Source organism: Lepidochelys olivacea (assembly GCF_965140295.1).
Source record: "Lepidochelys olivacea isolate rLepOli2 genome assembly, chromosome: 3".
NCBI lineage: Eukaryota > Metazoa > Chordata > Testudines > Cheloniidae > Lepidochelys > Lepidochelys olivacea.
Window position 1 is genome coordinate 83,900,035 of NC_140413.1, and position 24,106 is coordinate 83,924,140.

At 40.2% G+C, this 24,106-nt stretch overlaps 1 protein-coding gene across 2 annotated transcripts in view; it reads left to right on the forward strand.

The window, feature by feature from the left end:
• The first annotated feature begins 371 nt into the window (after window positions 1-371).
• The window catches only part of ARMC2 (armadillo repeat containing 2), a 135,424-nt gene continuing 111,689 nt past the window's right edge, over window positions 372-24,106 (forward strand). The window contains exons 1-6 of one of the 2 annotated variants that reach the window (XM_084623454.1): window positions 372-747; window positions 6,813-7,058; window positions 8,219-8,291; window positions 12,977-13,148; window positions 15,418-15,625; window positions 17,348-17,485. In XM_084623454.1, the coding sequence (XP_084479580.1) occupies window positions 587-747; window positions 6,813-7,058; window positions 8,219-8,291; window positions 12,977-13,148; window positions 15,418-15,625; window positions 17,348-17,485 (998 nt within the window). In that variant the 5' untranslated portion in view covers window positions 372-586. Of the gene's footprint in view, window positions 748-5,924; window positions 6,658-6,812; window positions 7,059-8,218; window positions 8,292-12,976; window positions 13,149-15,417; window positions 15,626-17,347; window positions 17,486-24,106 lie in introns of those variants that run through there. The other variant, XM_084623455.1, reaches the window with a different exon arrangement.

The following is a 24,106-nucleotide window of genomic DNA, read 5'->3' on the forward strand; positions in this document are numbered from 1 at the left end:
GGGCCTCTGTCACACAGCAGGTTCCACATTAGGGCCACGGTGGTTGATAGGTAGGCACAAAAAGTGTCTGCTTGGGGCTATTGTGGGGGGTAAATTTCCTTCCACCCCAATCCGGGGGGCAGGCAGAAAGGTTATTGTACAACCCCTCAGCATATGCCCCCCCCCGCAACTTGTGGAGCTTGCGGCTGGGAGGTGAAAGGCAGCAGACAGCACTAGGCGATTGCCTCCAGCGCATCGCTCCTGCCAGCTTCCTTACTCCAGTCCCCCCGGCACGAGCCCCGCCCCCTACTTGTCCCCGCCCCGTTCTCCTCAGAAGCCAGCGTGGGACAAGGCAGCTCTGCGCATGCGCTTGCTGCTGTCTACGCATGCTCGCTGGCGATGTGTGTCTGGCCGGCCGGCTTGTTTGGAGACGCCCGACCTTCGACGCAGCCGAGGGCTGGGGGGAAAGCGCCGCGTAGCCGTCAACGGCGGCAGGAAGGGGGACCGGCCGCGGAGGGGACCCGCTTCGCACAGACCCGCCGACAAGGTGCCTCCTCGCAGCCCGAAAGGGACGGGGCCGCTCTGTGTACGGTTGCCATGGAAACGGATGGGCTGCCCGCCTCACCGCTCATCCCGGCGTCGGGGCTGCTGCATTCCCGCCCCGCCCCCACACGCACGCGCCGGGACAGGAGTTGATGGAGGCTCCCTGCCCCTCCCCCCACCTTCCACGCGCTGGGGCATGGCGAGAAGGCCTTCACTCACTTTGAGGTCTGGGATATTGTTGTTTATTCTTCCCCTGGTTATGTAACGTGTATTGATATAGCCAGGTGCAAAATCTACACCCCCCCACTCCGCCCCTAATCTATGCTGTGATAGTAACAGGGAAGGAAGGACACAAAGGCATGCAAACGAAGGGAAAATGGCCCATCCAAACAAAGTTTACCCATATACAAGGAAGGGCAGGTAGGGTTTGGTCTAGACCAAACATTTAATAAAGTTCTGTGCTGACTAGTTTACAGTGTGAAGACAAGATCAGGGAGCATAAGCTTACTATGGCGTATGGGTGTTTTTTTAGAAGTGATTAGATAGAGGAACCTTTTGTGTTTAAAAGCAATCTGAAAAAAAAACAACCCTCTTATTTTGCTGGTAATTTTTTAATTTTCTCTAAGAGTCAGGTCACCTCTTACTCCACAGGTGCTGGTTATATTGGGGTCTTCGTCTTGGTCAAAATTTCCATTGACTGTGCTAGGAGTTGTTATATTAATTAAGGACTGTAGGATCAGCTCCTTTTGCTGCTGTTCATTCTATTTTTATTGCATGAAATTGGAAAAAATCCTACCATCCTTATTAACAAAATTACACCAAAAATTGAAAGCTTATTTTAATGCTATTAATATGGGCCTGGGTTGTGCCAGAGGTAGTGTTCTAAAATTACACCTTAGCAATGGACAATTAATAGTTTTGTTTTTAACCAAACTATAAACTCATATGCAGTTTTGGTACAGACTGTTTTGGAGACAATCTCTCTACTTGAAAGGAGACCCAAAAGGAGCAGTTGGGAAAGAAGCATGACAATAAAGGAAGCAGGAGGAAGTAAAGGATATGAGAGCAGTGATGTGGGAGAAGTGAGGTTTTGCTTCAGAGCTTAGAAAGATCAAAGAAGGCATCTTCCAGTCTCTTCTGCTGTTCACTTTTATTCATAAATAAATACAAAAGGATAGAAGATACCAGCTTGCATTTTGCTAAATGTTTAATCAAATACTGGGCAAAATATACTTTTTCTTCAATATGTTAGTGGAACAATTCAGTGGTTCTCAACCTATGGGCCACGGCCCAATCCGCACAGAGCTGTGGCCCATGTGACATCCTCAGGGCCATACAGGTAGTACTGGATGTGGCCCAAAAGGGTAAATAGGTTGAGAACCACTCATGGAGCAAAGGATGAACTCATGAGGCTGAAGTTGGCTGCTTATTTGTGGTACCAGCTCCTTATTCATGGTTTCCAGTTCCTTGTTCAAAGGCCAAAATTATTTAAAAATATATCAATGTAGGATTAAATTTTTAGAAGTTTTATCAAATTCATTTGGTTGAATGTGACAAATTTAAATGACTAATTATGTAATTGAGACAAGGTGGGTGAGGCAATATCTTTTATTGGATCAACTTCTGTTGGTGAGAGAGACAAATGACTGGTCCATGTGGCTGTCAGAGTGTTCTGAAGGAGATGAGACAAGTAACTCCCTGACCTAAAGCTTTGTTCTGGTGAAATATGCTGCCACGTGAAGCTCTCACCCCACTTCTGTACTGTAAATGTTGACTGAATAAAGAACTGGATTTTGACTGGCTCTACGTGACAAAATAAGTCTCGGGTAACCCAAAGTGACATGTCCCTTAAACCGTTACTCTGTTATGAAGTAGTTGAAACATGGAACTCCTTTACTTGAAACTTTGGGCTGGTCTACACTAAAGCTGTAAGTCGACCTAAGTTATGCTACTTCAGTTACGTAACTGAAGTTGACGTAACTTAGGTCGACTTACAGTGGTGTCTATGCTGGGAGACACTCTTCTGCTCACTTACCTTCTACCTCTTGGGGAGATGGAGTACAGATGTTGATGGGAGAGTGCTCTGCCATAACTTAGCTTGTCTTCACCAGACCCGCTAAATCGATACCACTGCATTAATCACAGCAGTGCTGATTTAACTGTAAGTATAGACAAGCCCTTTATCTGTATGGAAAAGCATTGCCCATTTCACCAGCCCTCCTCCACCACCTCCAAACACATCCACTCCCTTTATCAGGGTAAAAGGAGCAGCAGACGGATGTTTCAGAAGGTGAAACCTGTGGAACCTATGCTTACAGGTCCAGGGATTTGGTGAGTGTTGTGTTTGTTCCATCTCTTGTCTGTCTGTTCTCTGTGAGGGTGATGTGACTGAGTTGTGGACTCCAGAACTCGCCAGGTGAGGCAGGTCTGTTTGTGTCTCAGTGTGGGCCTTGTCACTGAGACCTTTGTATCTTTGAACAAAACCTGTATTTGATGTTTCTGAGGTGGGTTATTCCCTCCTTGTTTGCAAGGGAGGGGGCTGAGCATTGAATCATAGAATCATAGAATATCAGGGTTGGAAGGGACCCCAGAAGGTCATCTAGTCCAACCCCCAAAGCCAAAATTGAGGCTTAGTGTGTAGGTCAGTTGTCAGATGAACAGAAGTGGCAAACCAGATGAGTTTCAGTGGCAGTTTAGAGAGGAAGCGTGATTCTTGTTTTAGGTATGACTCTGCTCCAGGTAGAAAATATGGATGATGCTGTGACGTTTCTTGGATGTGTTATGTTGTCCTTTCTGCTGGAAGACAGAGTAGATTTCTGGAGTGTGAAATCCAAGCTGGTGGCCACACTGGGAGGAGAAGATATGTAGTCTGAAAGCATAAATTGCAACACTGAGGCACCTGAGAAAATGAACACTTCTTGGACAACAGGATTTTGGAAATCATTGTTACAGATGCCGCATGGGGAAGGATCAGTGTTAAGGGAACTGAAGGGAGTAGAAATGAAAGGAATGAGCAGGTTATTTGTGACCAAGAAGGAAATAAGAACTGGGAGGCTCAACTTCACTAGGAGTATCAAACTTAGTAAGCCAACTCCAAAAGAAACTGTCTCTGGAGAAATGGAGAAGAAAACTACAGGGGACACATCTGATGGATGTTCTTGAGGTGTAAAATAAGCAACAACCAAGAGAGCTTCATTATTAGGATATCTGAAGAACTTCTCTTGGGACAATAGGACAGTGTACTGTCTTCTTGAAGTGAAGATACAAGATGTAACTGCAGGATTAAACAGCATTATGAAGTCCTCTGGCAAGTCTCCACTGATGATGATACGCATTGGAACTAATGAGACAGTGCCACATGCAACTACACAGATTATGAAAAATCTCAAAAAGAAAAGGAATACTTGTGGCACCTTAGAGACTAACACATTTATTTGAGCATAAGCTTTCGTGAGCTACAGCTCACTGCATGCATCTGATGAAGTGAGCTTTAGCTCACAAAAGCTTATGCTCAAATAAATGTGTTAGTCTCTAAGGTGCCACAAGTATTCCTTTTCTTTTTGCAGATACAGACTAATATGGCTGCTACTCTGAAAAATCTCAGGCATTTTGGAAGTAAGTGGAAGAAAAGGAAAGCCCAGTTGATCTTTTTGGAGATTTTGCCAGTCCATTGAATACTGGAGGTGATCTTTTGGCTGCATGACTGGTGTGAGGCTGAAGGTTTTGGTTTTGTGTAACATTGGGCCCCATTGCAGTGGGAGAGGGGCCTGTATCTCACAGGTAGAGAGCTAACCTTCTCAGCTGGAGACTAGCTAGAATGGGTTGGATAGTGTTAACACAAAGGAGGGTGCTGAAGAGGCAAATATGATATAAAACTCACACTCAAGATGTTATGAACAAATCTTAACTGATGTGACAAAAAATGCGAAGAAAAGACACTTTTCAGTTGCTTGTATACTTATGCTTGAAGTCTGGGTAGCAAGTAAGAGCAATTAGAAATTCTCATTAATGGGGGGAAATATATAACTGGCATTACTGAAACCTGAAATGAAATGCCTCTTCCCCAGAAAAATCTTTCATCTGCCCTCTCGGTAACACTTTTCCATGTAACTCGAATATAGCATTAATTTTTAAAACATTGTTTCAAATATTGATTAGTTCAGTAGAAGTCATCAAAATCATTTGCATGAACCATAGAGTTCATTAAAGAAAAGTTGTTGTCATTTTAGTTACAAAGTTGTTGGAGATAATGCACAACTCTGGGAATCATTTTGTATGTTTCCACAGACTTAGTCAGATTTATGGCGGGCATTTCTATGGTGGAATTTTGGAATTAAAAAGAAAAGGAGGTGGAGATAGAGAGAGAGTTCTCCAAATTCCATTAAAGTGTACCAAGCCACATTAGTGTTGCCATGAGGCATGTACAGCAGCAAAGATACTAGCAGGTTCAACTAATTTTAGTATAGAGGAATAGGTTAGTATTTCTTTTAAGTAGTTTGTGGGCATTCTAGTGATGGTCACTGTTTTCTATATTTTAGAAGCCATTAGAAACCACTCAGAGCAGCAGCATGCATTAAGCTAGACTTTGTATGTTTGTATATAGTTAATAAACATGTTTATTTGGGACCCAACTATGTCCAACCAGTGTCTTCATTTTATTTTTGTTATGTAAAGAGCAAAACACACAACTTAAATAAAAACAAATGTCTGTATATCTAACACAAACAAATTTCAATAAATTTAGCCATTTTTCCTATTCTTAATTCATCTAACAAAGCAAAATTCCTGTAGACTTCATTTGTAGCTATTGTTTCTGTGAAAACATTACAGCTGGATTTGCAAGTTGATTGAATACTGCTTCCCCTCCCCCCCCATGTGTATTGCATGTTAACTAACAATGCAAACAAACGATAAAACTGGGAGTAATATGTTTGTCAGACCAGAAATAAAGGTTCAGCGTGGAAAGTGGCATATCCTCATCCCTTCACAATGTAAAACCATCATGGGGACGTATAACTTGGAGTGACCCAGTATGTATTTTGTCTCAAACAGCCATTCAAAACCCATCTCCTTTTCAAGCCCTATGCACAATGTGGGATGGTGGTGTGATGTTGCAGTATATTGTTCAGGAACAAAGATTCGGATCAGGGAGTGACTTGTCTCAGGTCCTTCAGAACAGTCTGGTGGGTCACAGTGACATGTCAGTTGAGTTGATCCAAGCATTATTTTGTCATGTACAGACAGTCATAACTCAGCTCCTTATTTAATTAATAAATAAGTAATTAGTAATTTAAAATTTTATCACATTAAAACATTAATTTGATGAAATTTCTAAAAAAGAAGAAAAATCTTACATGAATGTATTTTAAAATAATTTTGGCCTTTGAATAAGGAACTGGGAACCATGAGTATGGCAGTGGTACCATGAATAAGGAGCTAACTTCAGCCTCCTGCAGAATTCTGACTTGGATGAGGATGGTAACCTGCTGAAAAATGAAAACTGATGTCTACAAAATCTGAACTGGGATATTGACTGACTTTTTAGACTTAGCAATTTTTGGAAGCAAGTCTGTTGTTCAGTGGCTCTGTAAGGGTACACGTGGGATCATTCTCTGACTTGCAGCTTTAATTCATAATTCATTGTGTAATATGTGAATGTTTGTTCTTACAAAAGTTAAAGGTTTTTGCTGCTTTTCCTTGGCTCTGGTTACAGTTGACGTTTTCAGGGAAGCGCCTCTTTTAGCTTGTTACAATAGAGAACTTAATAAGACTGATAACTTATAGTGCTTGTTTTCTAAGTATATGATCAAGAAAGTCTTCTCTTTACGTGCTCTTTGTCTAGTTCTTGCTGTGGTAACATCACTGTGGTGTTCCCTGAATCATCAGGTTTTGGGTGTTGAAATAGTGTTGTTTGAAGTTTTCTATGGTGTCTGGAAACTATTGTGTGTGACTCTGAAAGCATTGCAGCCTCTAAGTGTGGTGTTTTGGTTTTGTTTTTAAACTCCCTCTCCTGCTGTCAAAGACGCTCTCTGAGCTGGACACGTTCTACATTTGCAGCATTTTCCATAGGATTGAAAAATGAAGAGGGAAGAACAATATTATTTGAACTCCAATGGTACAAGGAGATTTCTGGAGGTATCTGAGAATATTTTCCCCACCCTCACCCTGGTCTCAAATTTTGTTCTTCCTAAATCCTGTTTTAACTGCATGTGGATAACTGAATTATTTATTAGTGTCTTAATTATTAATCACTTGTAAGTAGTGTTGTATTTTGTGCCTCCTATACACAGTGCTTCCTGTAAAGTATTTTGTAGAAGAATGCATTCTTCAAAGAATAAAAATGTAGAAAAGCCAGAACCATTTTATAGACCTTTAGTACCTAAGCAGAAGACCAGTGCTGAGATAATAAATGAAGCACGAAATGCACTAAGGACTTTAAGAACTCAGAGGCCATTTACACCTAGAGAGGACCAAAGGAAACTTTTTGGATCTGCATCTTCACGAACACCAGAAAATAGACCACCTTCCACTTTTAGGTACAGCCACTTTAAGATTTTTTTATTATATTTTAGCAGCAAAAGGATTGATTCTTTTTCTTTATTATAATGTTTATGGTTCTTTTTTCCTATGTTAGGATGTAATTAGCAGTATAGACACTCATCTTTTTAATGATGTTCACTGGTATTGTTAAATGGTGTGTCCTAGAAGTTCCTGTGATTTGAAACTAACTGTGACAGTCATTATACCAGATTTGGTGTATCTCACCGTTTCCATAAGATTTCTGTTTCTAAAGCCTTTTAATTTTTTTTTATTTCAGAAAAGTCCTCCTTGAGTTCCAAATATTTAAACAGGTTTAAGATTATTTTCCTTATGGAATAACTGGTTATCTTCTCCTCTGGTGGGAGAGGCTTGTGGCTTAGCACAGTTCACGGAGGGCAAGATCATAGTTCTGTGATAGTGGCAGGAGCCAACTGGAGGGATGGCTCCTGCCTTCTCTGGTGTTCCTCTATCCAGCAGCATGGCTTCTGCAGGAGCTGCACTGCCATTGCCTGCAGCCACGCCTTATGACTGCTCAGAAGCAGATGTAGCAAGGACTTACAATGAGTTATACATGTTCAAGCAACTTTAATTCCTTTTCTTCTATCTGTCCACACAATGACAGGTTTCAGAGTAGCAGCTGTGTTAGTCTGTATTCGCAAAAAGAAAAGGCATACTTGTGGCACCTTAGAGACTAACCAATTTATTTGAGCATAAGCTTTCGTGAGCTACAGCTCACTTCATCGGATGCATAAAGTGGAAAATACAGTGAGGATGTTTTTATACACACAGACAGTTGATAAAAACATCCTCACTGTATTTTCCACTTTATGCATCCGATGAAGTGAGCTATAGCTCACGAAACCTTATGCTCAAATAAATTGGTTAGTCTCTAAGGTGACACAAGTACTCCTTTTCTTTTTGTCCACACAATAAGTAGAAGAGGGTGTCAGTATTCAGGCAGTCCTTTGATTTCCTCCTCACGTCCACTGAGCTATTCTACTTGACACCTAAGTTGAATAGCATCTGTAGGATTATGGGGAAAGAAGAACAGTATTGCAGATACTCCCACTTGTTTATGAGCAATGGGGGAGAAGATCCTTTGTGGGGAAACCAAATGGGGTCTGGGTTAATATTCTGTTTATGTTCTTTATGCTAGTCTCCACGCTTCCAGTTTTGAATCCGGTGAATCAAGACTGGTTTCTGGTACACGTCTCAGCCCACTGGACCATGTGAGTGCTTATTAGAAAGAATGTTATGTAATGCTGAAATAAATTATTGTGAATTGTACCAACCCACTGTAGTGGTATAAAAGGATTATGTGAAAACTGGTTAAGTGGATGTTTTGCGTGGTTTATTAGAATGGTGGGGATGAGAAAGTAAAATTGATTTCTTGAATTTTTTCCTCAAAAAATGAGAGTGCAAGTTCTTTTTATGGTGCTGTAGCTGTGTTGGTCCTAGAATATTAGAGAGAAACGGTAGGTGAAGTAATATCTTTTTATTGGACAACTTCTGTTGGTGAAAGACAAGCTTTCAAAAAGTTTTTCACCAACAGAGAAGTTGGTTCAATAAAAGGTATTGCCTCACCCACCTTGTCTCTCTAACAGTATTTTAGGTATTTAAGTATTCCTGTGTAGCATTCTAACCCAATACAACAGCATTGCATTAGTGCTTAAGAACCAGAAGTCGAAAATTGACTCAGTCTGTTTTCATATTTAAGGTAAGTGAAGTGCAAAACACTAACAAGTAGCACTGGCATTGAAAAGGAAATTAGAAATTGCTGGTCTGCAACTTGCAATTGAAAAGTGTGGCTGAGTTATTTATAACGTACGGCAGTTCTAGTCCATTCAAATGGTGACATTTAAAATTGGGATAGTTACTTTTAAGAACATATATATTGATGTCTTCTATTGAGAAAATGCTGAATTATTTTATAGATGTGCTAGTTTTGTAGCTGAGATTAGTCTTTAATATGTTACAAGGTAATGGACACTTTAAAAATATTAAGTTGTCTAATGAAGTAGTACAGTGCACACTAAATCAGTAACATCAGTGGTACAGTACAAACATCATTCAGTAATTCATTGCAGTCATATTTCTGTTCATAATAGCAGCTCACACAATATTGAGTTCTTTGGGAAATTTTAGAGTCTATTTCCAATTTCATAACATTGCAATTATTTTGATATATCAAAGAAAAATATATGAACAAAGCACCTTTGTTTAGTTCTTATCTTTAAAATGGGGTTTACACTGTGGGGTATTAGGCATTTTTATACAATTATTGTAATTACTATATTAGTATGATCTATTTAGATACTTACAATCTTTGTGGTATCGTAGCTCTGCAGTATCGTGAGAGTCTCCCAAGTGTTTTATAGGTAGAATAACAAGCTTTTTCTTCCTAACCTGTGTAACACTAAAAGCTCCTCATTGCCAGCTGGCAGAGGGCCCACCGTACTGTAACTCAAATCAGGCCTGACAAACTCATCACTCCCGACACACTGTTGTCATAATATGTATCTAATAGGTGTCAAGCAAGGTATCATGTAAACTGGTGATATGCTGGTCCCCAAAATCATTATGTGATGTATGTACAGGTTGTGTACAGAGTTGTGTTTGTACTCGAAATATGTTCTTAAAATGTGTTTGGGAAGCAGTGCATAAACTCAGCCTGCCATAGACCAAGGACTTCGTGTTTCCTCAGTTTGATTATTGGCAGAGGACATTAAAAGAATATTTACATATACAGTAAAGAAAGCTAGCAAGCAGCAGCTTAGTGAGCACACTGGAGGACAGTCTACACCCCAGGAAGCCTTCCTGGCTCTTGAGACAGAGATAATGGACTTTGGTCAATATAAAAGGTTAATATAGTTGTTGATCACTTAAGGAACAAAGGGAACAGCACTCTTTGATTCTGTAAACATTGGGTCCCCTGGCCTGGAGGTGGGAGGTGCTGGTAACTAGACGTAAATAAGAAAACTGCTTAGGCAAAAATTGAAATGTGCTAAGATTAAGTTTTAGTCACTAGAAAGTGTATTCAGATTTTTTTGTTTGTAACCATACCTGTCTTTTTTTTTTCTCTTGCTTAGTAGCACTTAAACCTCTGTTCTTTGTTAATAAACTTATTCTTGTTTTATTACAAAACCATCTCAGTGCTGTATATTGAAGTGAAGGGTGAGTCATCAGCTAACCCAGCGCATCATCAAAGATTTACAGCCTATCCTGAAAAATGATCCCTTACTCTCACAGATCTTGGGAGACAGACCAGTCCTCACTTACAGACAGCCCCCCAACCTGAAGCAAATACTCTCCAGCAACCACACGCCACACAACAAAAATACTAACCCAGGAACCTATCCTTGCAACAAAGCCCGATGCCAACTCTGTCCACATATTTATTCAAATGACACCATCATAGGACCCAATCATGTTAGCCACGCCATCAGTGGCTCGTTCACCTGCACGTCTACCAATGTGATATATGCCATCATGTGCCAGCAGTGCCCCTCTGCCATGTACATTGGCCAAACTGGACAATCTCTACGCAAAAGAATAAATGGACACAAATCTGACATCAGGAATTGTAACATTCAAAAACCGGTAGAACACTTCAACCTCTCTGGCCACTCAGTAAAAGATTTAAGGGTGGCAATTTTGCAACAGAAAAGCTTCAAAAACAGACTCCAATGAGAAACTGCTGAGCTTGAATTAATATGCAAACTAGATACCATTAATTTGGGTTTGAATAGAGACTGGGAGTGGCTGGATCATTGCACATAGTGAATCTATTTCCCTATGTTAAGTATCCTCACACCTTCTTGTCAACTGTCTAAATGGGCCATCTTGATTATCACTACAAAAGTTTTTTTCTCCTGCTGATAATACTCCTCTTAATTAGCCTCTTACAGTTTGTACGGCAACTTCCACCTTCTCTGTGTGTGTGTGTGTGTGTGTGTGTGTATATATATTTGTGTGTATATGTATATAATAATCTTCTTACTATGTATTCCATTCTATGCATCCGATGAAGTGGGCTGCAGCCCACGAAAACTTATGCTCTGATAAATTTGTTAGTCTCTAAGGTGCCACAAGTACTACTGTTCTTTTAGCTAACCCAGTGGTTCTCAACCTGCAGCCCAATCAGCACAAAGCTGTGGCCCACAATGGTAAATAGGTTCAGAACCACTGAGCTAATCTAGTAGGCTGATGTGTACTCTGTCTCTTCGGAGACCGCGAACTTAATAATTTCTATGAGCGTCCAGCGAGACGGACTGGATGTTGCAGGATTATGTCTTTTGGGAACTGGGGTTCACTGGTTCTTACCTTGGGGGTAAGGTTTAGACTAGCAGAGTCTTGAAGTTTCCAGGCAAGGCAGGCAGGCTTTTAGGTTAGGGAGCTGACACACAGCTAGCTTAGCAGCAGCAAAGCTCTCACTCTTGCTGAGGCAGAGGGCTAACACAGTAGGGTGTCCAGTGCCAGATGCCACAGCCTATAGAAGCAATAATTTGATTAGTTTATAGTGGGGGTCTTTTGGTAGGTTTGTGGGGTAGTGAAAATAAGTTACTGAGGAAAGCCAAGTTAAAGCTGTGAGTTTTTCATTTAGTTTTAAAAGTTAAGAGGTCTGTGGTTGTCATTATCTCTTGTGAGAGTGGGTTCTATAGTCTAGGTCAGGGGTAGGCAACCAATGGCACGCAAGCTGATTTTCAGTGGCACTCACACTGCCCGGGTCCTGGCCACCAGTCCGGGGGCTCTGCATTTTAATTTAATTTTTAAATGAAGCTTCTTAAAGATTTTAAAAACCTTATTTACTTTACGTACAACAATAGTTTAGTTATATATTGTAGACTTACAGAAAGAGACCTTCTAAAAACGTTAAAATGAATTATTGGCACGCGAAACCTTAAATTAGAGTGAATAAATGAAGACTCGGCACACTACTTCTGAAAGATTGCCGACCCCTGGTCTAGGTCCAGCTTCTGTGAAAATTGTCTTCCATACTCATGAGCTTGCCTCTGTTGGTGGAAAATTTTATTGTTCCAGTGGAATGTAGCTGTTGTTGGAGGTCATGGTTATTAAGGTAGTGGGGACAATTTTTTGGGTAGCTAGAGAATTTTGAAGATTAAAACAGAGTTGTTCAGCTGGACTCTATATTTTATGGAGATTTAGTGCAGAAAGCAGAGCCCCGAGGGTGATGAATTCATGGATATCTGAGTTGCTAAGCACATGGACTGCTATGTTGTACCAGATGGAGGTTTTACAGGGTCTGTGGTTTCATCCAGTGTATGGAGTTGCAGTAGCCTAGAGTTCATGGATGTGTGGATCCATGTGCCCAGGACAGTGTATAATAGGAATTGGCATAACCAGTATTAATAGTATTCAAATGGGTACTTTTAATTTTCTACAAATTAAGTCAACTTCCTAAGAAGTAGGACTGCAAATAGCTGGCCTTCTTCGAGATGTGCATACTTAGTGTCTTTCAGGATTGGGCACAAAATTTTGTGATGGAGCACATGTTTAATGTAGATGGCTTATTTAAGGGAAATAAATATTATTTAGATTTAATAATTTGCTAAATTAAAGCTAGTTTATGGCTAATTCTATTAGCAATTGAGTTTTCTCTTGGGACTTGTTTTAGACCTGCTTTCCTCAGTGCCTATTTTTGTTGGCTCTCTCTGGTCATACTGACATATTTGGTCTAACTTGTTTTGTTGCATGGAATGTCTTATGATTTTTGTTAAAGAAAATTTAGATTTTTTTCTGGTTGCTGTGTAATTCTCACCTAAAGTTAGTCAGAAGTTGGAAGAAAATATATGATGAATGTTACAAAGTTTTATTTTGCTAATTTTAGTTTATATGGAAATACAAATGGGATATAACATTTGTATAAACTGATCTTCATCTTTCTTTGTAATAGAAGCCAAAACTACTTTCATCACCTATAAAAGATGAAGATTCTTCCATTTCCTTCCCGAAGCCTCCAGTGGACCCAATGGAGGTTAGGAAAGTCAGCTGTGCCCGGGCTCGCTTATATAGAACAGCTTCTCAGGGAAATCTCATTCTGGATAAAATATTTCTTCCTGATGAGAGTAAGAGCATTTCAATGTAATTCAAATATCTAAGGTCTGGTCTACACTGGCGGGGGCAAGCTAAGTCGGTCTAAGTTACGAAACTTCAGCTACGAAAATAGTGTAGCTGAAGTCGACGTACTTAGAGTTACTTCACTGCGGTGGGTCGACTGCTGCCGCTCCCCCGTCGACTCTGCCTACGCTTCTCGCTCCGGTGGAGTACTGGAGCTGATGGGAGGGCTTTCGACAGTTGATTTATTGCATCTTCACTAGACACAATAAATTGGCCCTGCTGGATCGATTGCTCCGGAGGTAAGTGTAGACATGCCCTAAATCTAGAGCCATGTGATGTTTTAGAGTAAAAATTTCGAAGTACCTAAGTCCCATTTTAAAATATAACTTAGGTGCCTAAATCCCCATTGACTTTCATTTTTGAAAACAGGACTTAGGCTCCTAAATCACTAGGCTCCCATGTGTCTGTTGCTTAAAGTCAATTTGAGTGGAAGTGATCATGAGATTATAGATTTCATGAGTCTAATGAAAGGAAAAAGTGACAGCAGCAGAATAAGGACAGTGCACTTCAAAAAAGCAGACTATAACAAACTCAGATAACTGGTAGGTAAGGTCTCACGGAAAGAAAAGCCAAAGGAAAAAGGAATTCAGGAGAACTGGCAGTTTCTCAAAGAGTTTGCTGTTGTACCTTTAATATTGTCTGTCCCAATGTGAAGGAAAGATAGGAAGGATAGTAAGAGGCCAGTAATGCTCCATTAGGAGCTCTTTTATGACCTGAAAATCCAATGTGATGCAGTGGTGAAAAAGGCTAATATCATTCTGTGCTGTATTAACAGGAATGTCGTACGTAATACATGGGAGGTAATTGTCCTGTTTTTGCTTGGCACTGGCCTCAGCTGGAGTACTGTGGTCAATTCTGGGCTCCACGTTTAAAAAAATGTGGACAGGTTGGACAGCAACAAAAATTATAAAAGGTTATGAGGAAAGGCTAAAAAAACCTTGGCATGTTTAGTCTTGAGAAAAGAAGCCTGGTAACAGTCTCCAAATAGGAGGCTCGTGTTCAATTGTTCTCCATGTCCACTGAAGGTAGGATAAGAAGTAATGATCTTAATCTGCATCAAAGGAGATTTAGATTAGATAATAGGAAAAATGTTCTTACTATAACGATAATTAAGCACAGGAATAAGTTACCAGGGGAGGTTGTGGAATCCCCATCACTGAAGGATTTTTAAGAACAGATTAGACAAACACCTATCAGGGATGGTCAAGGTGTACTTGGTCCTACTTCAGGACAGGGGGCCAGACGAGATGACCTCTTAAGATCCCTTCCCAGCCCTACATTTCTGTGATTATGTGTGCCCTGTTATGTGGTTTTATTTGTGTAGGTTTATACAAACTCTAAATATGGTAAAGTGTTAACAGTAGTTTATTGTGGGGAAGGGGAGAACTATTTGATGCATTGCTATCCTGAAAATAAGTTACAGAAAATCAATTAAAACTTTGTAATGAGGAGTCATTTGGAATATAAAAATGGCAAGATATTCAGTATAATAATCAAACTGTAATGTGAGGCACAGAGTGTATGCCAGTACCAATCTGTTTATCCCATTTTTGTTCTTACTCCAAAATAAGCATATAAAGAGGCACTCTACAATATGTGCTTCTACCATGTGATTTTATGCCCTCCTATCATGTGCCTATCTACAATCTGATCCATAGATCCCAGAACCATGATATTGCTTTGTTGTCTGGTTAAGGAGAAGAGAATTTAACGGTGGTGCAGCCTTTATTTTGCAGGAGTAATACATTTTTCAGTATCAGGGAAACATTTACATTGGCTTTAGTATAGGTTCCTTTTGAGGACATGTTAACCTTGAGAGTTTTCCTTTAATCTTGATTGTACCTACTGTTTAAATTACTTTTTATATCCAATTTCTGGTTGGTAATCTCAACCTTAATACTGAAACACTTCCTAGTTCTAAGCAGAAAGAAAAGTTTCAAAATAATTGAAAGGCCAAAAGCCTTAAACTATATTGGGTATCTTTAAAAATTAGGTTTTTAAAAAAAGAATGAAATGTCTCTAAAAAGATCTCTGATACAAAGTAGAACATTGTGTTTTAGTTACTTTGATAGATTTCTCTAATTGATGTCAGCTTACTGCGATAATAGGAAAGATGGTATGAAGTAAAAATTCCTATATTACATTTTAAAGACCCCTTGCTGTGTTTTCATCTTGTACGAACATTTTTGCAAAACATTTTATTCCTGGTTTTTGCAGATAAGGAGGGGGTAAATTCTGAAGAACCAGCTACCATGGATGATCTTTCAAGGAGAAGTAATAAAAGTTGTTTTGCAGAACTAAGTCCACACTCCAATTTTAAGGATGATGGTATTCCACTAATTTACAATAAGCATAATACGGCAGAGGACCAAGACTTCTTAAAAGGGGCAGTAGCAACATCTCCATTGCAATTCAGAAGTGGAAGGTCAGTATTTACTTTTTTCTCTTTCCAGTCACAGTTAATTGCATAATACGTCGTGTGTCAAAATATATAGAACTGCTAGAATTCAAAGATTTTTTTTGTTTTGTTTAAATTCATTGGTATTACTATATGTAAATGATTTATCAGTAAAAACTTATAATTTCCCTCCCTCAACCTAAAGAGATTTATTCCTCTTGTGACAAAAGTAAAGTTTAGTTCAATATAGGTAAGGATACCTGCTTGACATGAGAAGAATGAATGAAATAGATGTATATGTGTTCTAATTTCATTTGATCACTAACATTTCAAAGCTGTGGGTCTGCTAGTAACATTCAGAATATATTGTTAGGTTTAAAATGACTATATAGTCACTGTCATAAATATAAAGGGAAGGGTAAACCCCTTTGAAATCCCTCGTGGCCAGGGAAACCTCCTCTCACCTGTAAAGGGTTAAGAAGCTAAAGGTAACCTCGCTGGCACCTGACCAAAATGACCAATGAGGAGACAAGATACTTTCAAAAGCTGGGAGGAGGGAGAGAAACCAAGGGTCTCTGTCTGTCTGTCTTTATGCTGTCTTTGCCGGGGATAGACCAGGAATGGAGTCTTACTAAAAGTTCTAAGTAATCTAGCTAGGTATGTGTTAGATTATGATTTCTTTAAATGGCTGAGAAAAGAATTGTGCTGAATAGAATAACTATTTCTGTCTGTGTATCTTTTTTGTAACTTAAGGTTTTGCCTAGAGGGGTTCTCTGTGTTTTGAATCTAATTACCCTGTAAGGTATCTACCATCCTGATTTTACAGAGGTGATTTCTTTACTTCTATTTACTTCTATTTCTATTAAAAGTCTTCTTGTAAGAAAACTGAATGCTTTTTCATTGTTCTCAGATCCAAGGGTTTGGGTCTGTAATCACCTATGCAAATTGGTGAGGCTTTTTATCCAACATTTCCCAGGAAAGGGGGGGTGCAAGTGTTGGGAGGATTGTTCATTGTTCTTAAGATCCAAGGGTCTGGGTCTGTAGTCACCTAGGCAAATTGGTGCGGCTTTTTACCAAACCTTGTCCAGGAAGTGGGGTGCAAGGTTTTGGGAAGTATTTTGGGGGGAAAGACGTTTCCAAACAGCTCTTCCCCAGTAACCAGTATTTGTTTGGTGGTGGTAGCGGCCAATCCAAGGACAAAGGGTGGAATATTTTGTACCTTGGGGAACTTTTTGACTTAAGCTGGTAAAGATAAGCTTAGGAGGTTTTTCATGCAGGTCCCCACATCTGTACCCTAGCGTTCAGAGTGGGGGAGGAACCTTGACAGTCACTTTTACACCTCACAGCCACATTGCTACACATTCTATGCTCCCAAGCTTCTTATCTTCATAGAAGTTGCATGGAACAAAAATTGAAGATAAAGGGGCAGAAAAAATAATCTGGGTACTTTTTGGTGCTAGTGTCCCTATCAACAAAAGCAAAACGTATGTACGAGTATGTGTGTGTATGTGCACCCATACTAGATTCTGAAGTGCTTTCTTTAAGTATAGTTACTGTACTCTCTGGTGGTGGTTTTTTGTTTTTTTTTAATAGCTTTACTTTCATCTTCATACTGCAGAGAGAGAGAGTCGTAGGGTGGCTTAACAGGTACAGTGTTTCAGCAGACAAATAAGACTGTGCTTACAATCCATTTCTACTGTATCTTGACTGTGATGTCCTTTGTACCATTACCACTTGTGTAACACTCAGGCCATGTCTACACTACCCGCCGGATCTATCGATCCCTGATTGCTCTGCCATCGACTCCGGAACGCCACCACAGCGAGAGGCGGAAGCGGAGTTGACGGGGAAATGGCGGCTGTCGGTCCCGTGCTGCGAGGACGCGAAGTAAGTGATTCTAAGTCGATCTAAGATACGTCGACTTCAGCTACGCTATTCTCGTAGCTGAAGTTGCGTATCTTAAATCGATTCCCCCCTCCTCCCTCCAGTGTAGATCAGGCCTCAGTGGCATTGAATTCACTAGTATTATCAGCCTGCCATTTCTTTCTTTTGCCCACTAGTGGATGTGGTATACTAGGATTTAATCACTACCTTGGGCAAGCAACTACTTGGTGCGCTCATGACACTGGCACCTCCTACAGTCTCTACAGATGACTGATGCTTTTGATGCTTAGGTGAGAAGATCGCTCTCCTAAGTATGTATATTTTGGGTACTATGATGTGGCAACTATAATTAAGATTACTGTCACAGAAACTACTGTATATCTACGCTGAAATTATTGCTACTATATTAATAAAATGTTACAGTAAACTTGTTAGCAGAGTTTGTAATAAGTAGCTCTCAAAATTCATCATAATGCACAATTTCTGCTACTGTAAGATGATGATCCTCTAATTCTAAGCCTGTTAATAGTACTGGATAATTTGGAGAGTATCATGTAATGAAGCTGTTTCAATAACTCCATAATAAAGCAATTCTAGCTCTCCCCCTTCTACCCTGATCTTTGAAAGAGGGAGCAAAGGGAAGGAAAATTTGAAAGAATGTGGGGTTAGGGTCAGGGAGGTGAACAGAGATTACTGAACACTGTGTGGATGTGGATGTATCTATCTATATATGCCTGGAAATTAGTTATGGTTCCCAAGAGGGTCCTAACCACAAGACGTGTGTCAACTACTGTTCTTAATAATTGAGAAGAATGAACCTCAAACTGAGTGATAATTGTAAAACTAGCAGGCATGCTAAAATAGTTAAGTTCTGTACAGTGAGCTAAAATTATCTTGTACAAAGTTATTTACTTACCCTTTATTAAATTAATTCATCTCTACAGCTTTTATACAGCTTGCCGTACATATGGCACATTATACCATATACTGAAATGTATATACATGTATACGTATACATATACTGAAATGTCCAGTAGTTTGAACCACAGAATGTTCTGTTTTGCTTATAATAATCATTACAATTCAGGTGGTGACTAACTACTGTATTGAACTATTCTTAAAGACTTGTTTTTTAAAGATGGGTTGATGCCTTCCAAGACCCTTTGTTTATGCTGATATGAAGAGCAGTTCTTTTACTTAATAGGAGTTTTTTCCATGTAAAATATGTTTCCAGTTTGTTCAAATACATGTTCTTCTGTTTTTGATTTATTCTGTTCGTGGACTGTGATTTCTCATCTCTTCTTTATTCTAGATTTTCTTTTCATTTCACTCCTCCCTAAAACTCTCAAGCTTGCTAAATGTAATATTTTTTCACTTCTGAGGATGTGATGTGAAGTTTCAATAAGTACCAATCCATGGATCCTCTGGCAATTTTGGTTGTAAAAATGGTGTAACTGGCACAGCCTCTCACAAATGAAGTATTGCCACATTAACGTGCCCTTTCAAGTCTTGAAGGTGCTTATGGTTTTGAATCTTTGTCATTACATATTGCAACTTGGATAGTCTAATTTAAAAAATACAAACCTAACATTATGCTAGGCTCTATCCACTGCTGCTGTTTGAGAATGTCACATCAACGAACAAATATGTATACATATGTGTGTATATATAAATACAATTATCCAAAATTCCTTTCACTATAAGAAAATTGAAGCAATCCCTTTCTTTCCAACCAGTAACAACATTATTATTATGCTTATTATTTATTTAATAATATATTTATATTAACCTAGCATCTAAGAGCTCCATTCATGGATCATGAACCCATTGTACTAGCACTGCACAAACAGAACAAAAAGACAGTTCCTACCCCAAAGAGTTTGCAGTCTAAGTACATTTCTTCCTTCCCTCAGACCTTTTGCAAATGCTCGGGTGGGGGGAAACAAAACACTTTGTAGATGTAAAAGAATATCTGATACTGAGCCATGAATAACTAAATTGTTCTCCCCTGGCAATCTTCAAATACAATAAGCGTGTATTATGGACAGTGCAGTGGTGGGAACTATGTCCTTAGCTATTGATATGATATAATAGAGATTAATGAGTAAAAGGGAAGGGACAAAAGAGCTAAACATTTTATTAAATTTGCAGCTGATTAGTGACCAGGGGAGGAGGCCAAGTACTTGATGTCAAAATTATCTTCAGAAAATGGTGTTGTTTCTAATTTCCCTACTCTGAAATCCTTATATAACTTTAGAGCTTGAATGAATAAAAACCATTTAAAGGGTACGTTGGGGGCTTATTCCTTCACCCACTTACTTCCTTGGTCCTTCTCTCATGAACAGAGAGCAACAATACCCGAAGTTCAAAGGTGCAAACAATTCGATGTTTATTGGGGTGAACTTCCCGCAAGCATGATTCCAGTTTCCTTCCTTAGTGTCCATCTTCCCAGCTGTGACACCACAGAGCCTTACCTGTGTCCCTGTTCCCATTCATGATTTCCATTTCCCCCCCACCCACTCACTTCCTGATTGACTGCAGACTATATAGTAAAACTTGAGTTCTGCTTAGCTATACCTTAACCAATCATTTTACTGAAATTTAACTAACCAATCCTGACATATTGTAACATGATTATTTAACCAATTATATCCCACCACCTTAATTAGTTTACACCCAGCAAAATTAATTATACAGCAGACAGAAACAATCACAGAACCAGACAGAGATTATACAGACAAACAATAGGGAAATGGGGACTACAGTGATAGAACAACAAAGAAATGAGGATTTCACATCCCAGCTATTGATAAGTGAGTTCTTGCCAGACAGGATGCTATCAAACTAAGTTTCCTTTTACATCTTCTAGGCACTTCCCTTTCTCTGGAGGTGATAGGCATTATCAGGACAGGATTGTATTCCTAACAGCTCAATAGCACCTTATTTCAATGTGACTAGGTTGGAGTGTTAGGATGTGACCGTTCGCTTCCAAGCTTATGGCTGCCTCTGCTACTTAGCCAAAAGCCTTAGCCTAAGAACAGGACCTCAGACTGTCACAGTAAGAGAAGGCCCTTACACCGGCAGACAGTGATTTTGATTGTTTCTTTTATACCTCTATAACGAGCCAAGTGATAAGAATACACCTAAATTCTTAGAGTATAGGCCTTTGCAGACAGGCCTGAATATCTATATCCTAACAGGGTAACTAATAACTTATCAGAGAAGCATGGATTTTCAGTAGAGAAGATATATCTAGGTCACAGGATAAGACTCTTCTAAATTATATTCCAGAAAATATACATGCTCTGATTCAATAATTAAACCTGCAGAAAGTGTGAGAGAGAGCTAGAAAAATATACAAATAATACAAAACAAGGGGGGAGGGAAGGAATCAGTTAACTTTGTTTTCTTCAAGTAGGTCTTCACATGTGTTGAGAATTTAAGTTGGCAAGATTAATTCTCAATAAAATCTTGTTGGCTTCATTTCTTCTTTGTGATGTATCGCTGAATTGGCTGTAGTTTTCATGCTTGTCCATCCTTTTAACCTGGTGGTTAGAAGCCACCTATCACTTTGACCATGGAAATCTGCCAGAAAATCCTAATAATTTACAGCAGAAGCCAAGTTTGAGTTAGGGAAATGAATAGCAGAGGCAGCTAAACCTGAATAATCAAAACACTCAGTATCTTCAGTTAGAGCTCTAAGTACTTGTCTTAAGACAATTAGGGAAAATCTGGTTTCCAGTCATTTTGTTCTTGAGCAAGTTTTCTCCAACACAGGAGAGCTGTACAGTAGGAGTTTTTTCCTCTCCTTTGTATTAGACCTGTGTTCTTAAGTTGCAATAGGTGCAGAGAAGGGTAACGGAAATGGTTAGGGGTATGGAACAGCTTCCGTGTGAAAAGGGACTAAAAAGACTGGGTCTTTTCAGCTTAGAAAAGAGACGGGGGTGGGGGGAGGGGATATGATAGAGATCTATAAAATAACGAATGGTATGGAGAAAGTGAATAGGGATGTGTTATTTACCCCTTCATGTGACACAGGACCTAGGTCATCCGATGAAATTAATAAGCAGCAGGTTATGTACTTCTTTACATAACGCACAATCTGTGGAACTCGTTGCCAGGGGATATTGTGAAAGCCAAAAGTATAACTGGGTTCAGAAAAGAATTAGCTAAGTTCATGAAGGATAGGTTCATCAATGATTATTACTACGTTTTAGTCATGGTATTTTTTGGAAAAGTCATGGACAGGTCATGGGCAGTAAACAAAAATTCACGGTCCGTGACCTGTCCATGACTACTTCTATATGGCCCTGACTGAATCGGGGGCGGGGGTGGAGGGTTTTCAGGGGGGGCAACATGGCAGTGTTGGCGGGGGTGGGGGGCGTACACGGCCTGGGACCCCTGCTGATGCTGGGTGGGGAAGGTGGTGGCATGCGGGCCGGGATCCCTGCTGGTGCTGGGGGGATGTGGGTGGCTGGACCAGCAGGCTCCCTACCTGGCTCCATGCCTCCCTGGAAGCGGGGACATCACCCTTGCTCAGCTTCTAGGCGGAGGTGTGGCCAGGTAACTCCGCGTGCTGCCTCTGCCCAGAGTGCTGGCTTCGCAGCTCATGGGAGCTCTGGAGGTGGTGCCTGCAGTGAGGGGGATGTCTCTGCTTCCGGGAAGCCCCCCCAAGGTAAGCACCTCCCAGAGCCTGCTTCACCCCATCCCGTCCCCGTGCCCCCTCCCACACCCAAACTTCTGCTGCTGCTCGGGGAGGAATGCGGTGGCCCGAGACTGCCCCAGCAGCGGCCTGTCGACTGGCTCAGGGGCTGCCTGAAGTGCTCCCAGGCCAGGCGCATCAGCCGATGCGGAAGTCACGGAGGTCACGGAATCCATGACCTCTGTGACAAACTCGCAGCTTTAATGATTATTAGCCAAGATGGTCAGGGATGCAACTCCATGCTCTCAATATCCCTAAAGCTCCAAGTGCCAGAAGCTGGGACTGAATGACAGGGGATTAACCTCTTCTGTACATTCCCTCTGAAGCATCTGGCATTGGCCTCTGTCAGAGGCAAGATACTGGGCTAGATGGACCAGTGCTATGACCCACTATGGCTGTTTGTATGCAGGTATTGTACATTTTTGCATATTTGATCCTAAAAAGTACTGTGGAGTTTGAGTGTTTGACCTAGAAAGATGAAACAAAAAATCCAGATTCAGTCTGGAAACTGCCCTTTGGTTCCTTCAGTTATCTCACTCAGGCATTTATTTTACTGATGCCTTGATTGTGTGGTTTACTGTATGCAAGTACACTGCTATGTCCTATTGATTTCTATGGGCCTTATTCTGGTGCAGTGAAGTGCAGGATCAGAGCCTTAGACTGTTACGTCTTCAGGACAGCAACATGTCTTCTAATTTTGTAAAGCACCATGCACACAAGTATCCAAAGTAAAGTGTGGGCATTGGATATCACACACATGAAAGATAAATGCATACATTTTTGAAAATAAGGGCCTTTTTAATGGCTCTGTGTGTGTATGTTAAGTATGTACCTGTATTGATGTAGCAGCTGTTTGTGTCGGACCCTGACACAGGTGTTCTAAATTTCACTCATCAGAATATGTCCAGTATCCTGCTATCTCATTGTGGGGATGCCCATTTTCCAGAACTTTCAGTAAAAGACAGTGTGGTAGTAATTATTTTTTGTTCAGATCTCCAGGAATTAATCTACCCTTTTAATGTCTTCTTTTTCAACTGTCAGAGTGTGATTTGTAGAAGAAACAACTGGTCAAGTGATGCAATGCTTTCAAAGGCAGGAATTTGTAATATGTTTTTCCGAAGATCAGCCTGATGTCTATCCAACAGAGCATGTTTTATCTAGGATTAGAGTGGAAGAGGGACAGTTCTAGGACAGAGTACAATATCTGCTCTATCAGAAATGAAGTTTCTAAAGCTTCTAAACTCAATTTTAGTTGTTCATGAGAAGCGGACAAAGTCAGGTGTTATCTGCAGTCTGTTATCTTGTATAAAAGTTGTACTGTGAGAAAGCCGATTAAGGTTCTTCACAGGTTCTTTTTATTGCTTAATCCAAATGGAGTCTTTCTGCTGTTATCAATAGGTTTTGGATCAGGTCCTTGGTCTCAAACTCTGGGAAATTTAGAGCCTCTGGTCCTCATGTCATGAACAGTAATTCAATCCCTAGTGTGGAGATGTGTGTGTATCATAGGAACAAAGAATTTGGCTTTTTGGCGGGAGTGAGAAATTGGGAAGGCTATCTTTGCAAGATAGAGGTTAGAAATAGAAACACAGGCAGCCTTACACTTTTTGGAACTGAGTACTATTTGTGTTAGTGCTTTCGGTTTTGCATAACATTCAGATGCAGCATACACAGGTAATAGTATCTCATAATGGATAAGATGGTGTATGTTAAACATGTCCATGTATGAAGATACCTCACCACAACTAAACTACAGTGGCATGGCAACACCATTATAGTTAGGGTTCCTTTATGACTTCTGATCAAAGGTTGATGCTGCTAAGTCCTCTAAAATTAAGATGCATGGTTGAATTGCTTTTGAAATTTGGTATGCCTCTGGGGGTTGTAGCGTAGTGTTAGTGCCCAAATTTGGGGTAATTTGAGCT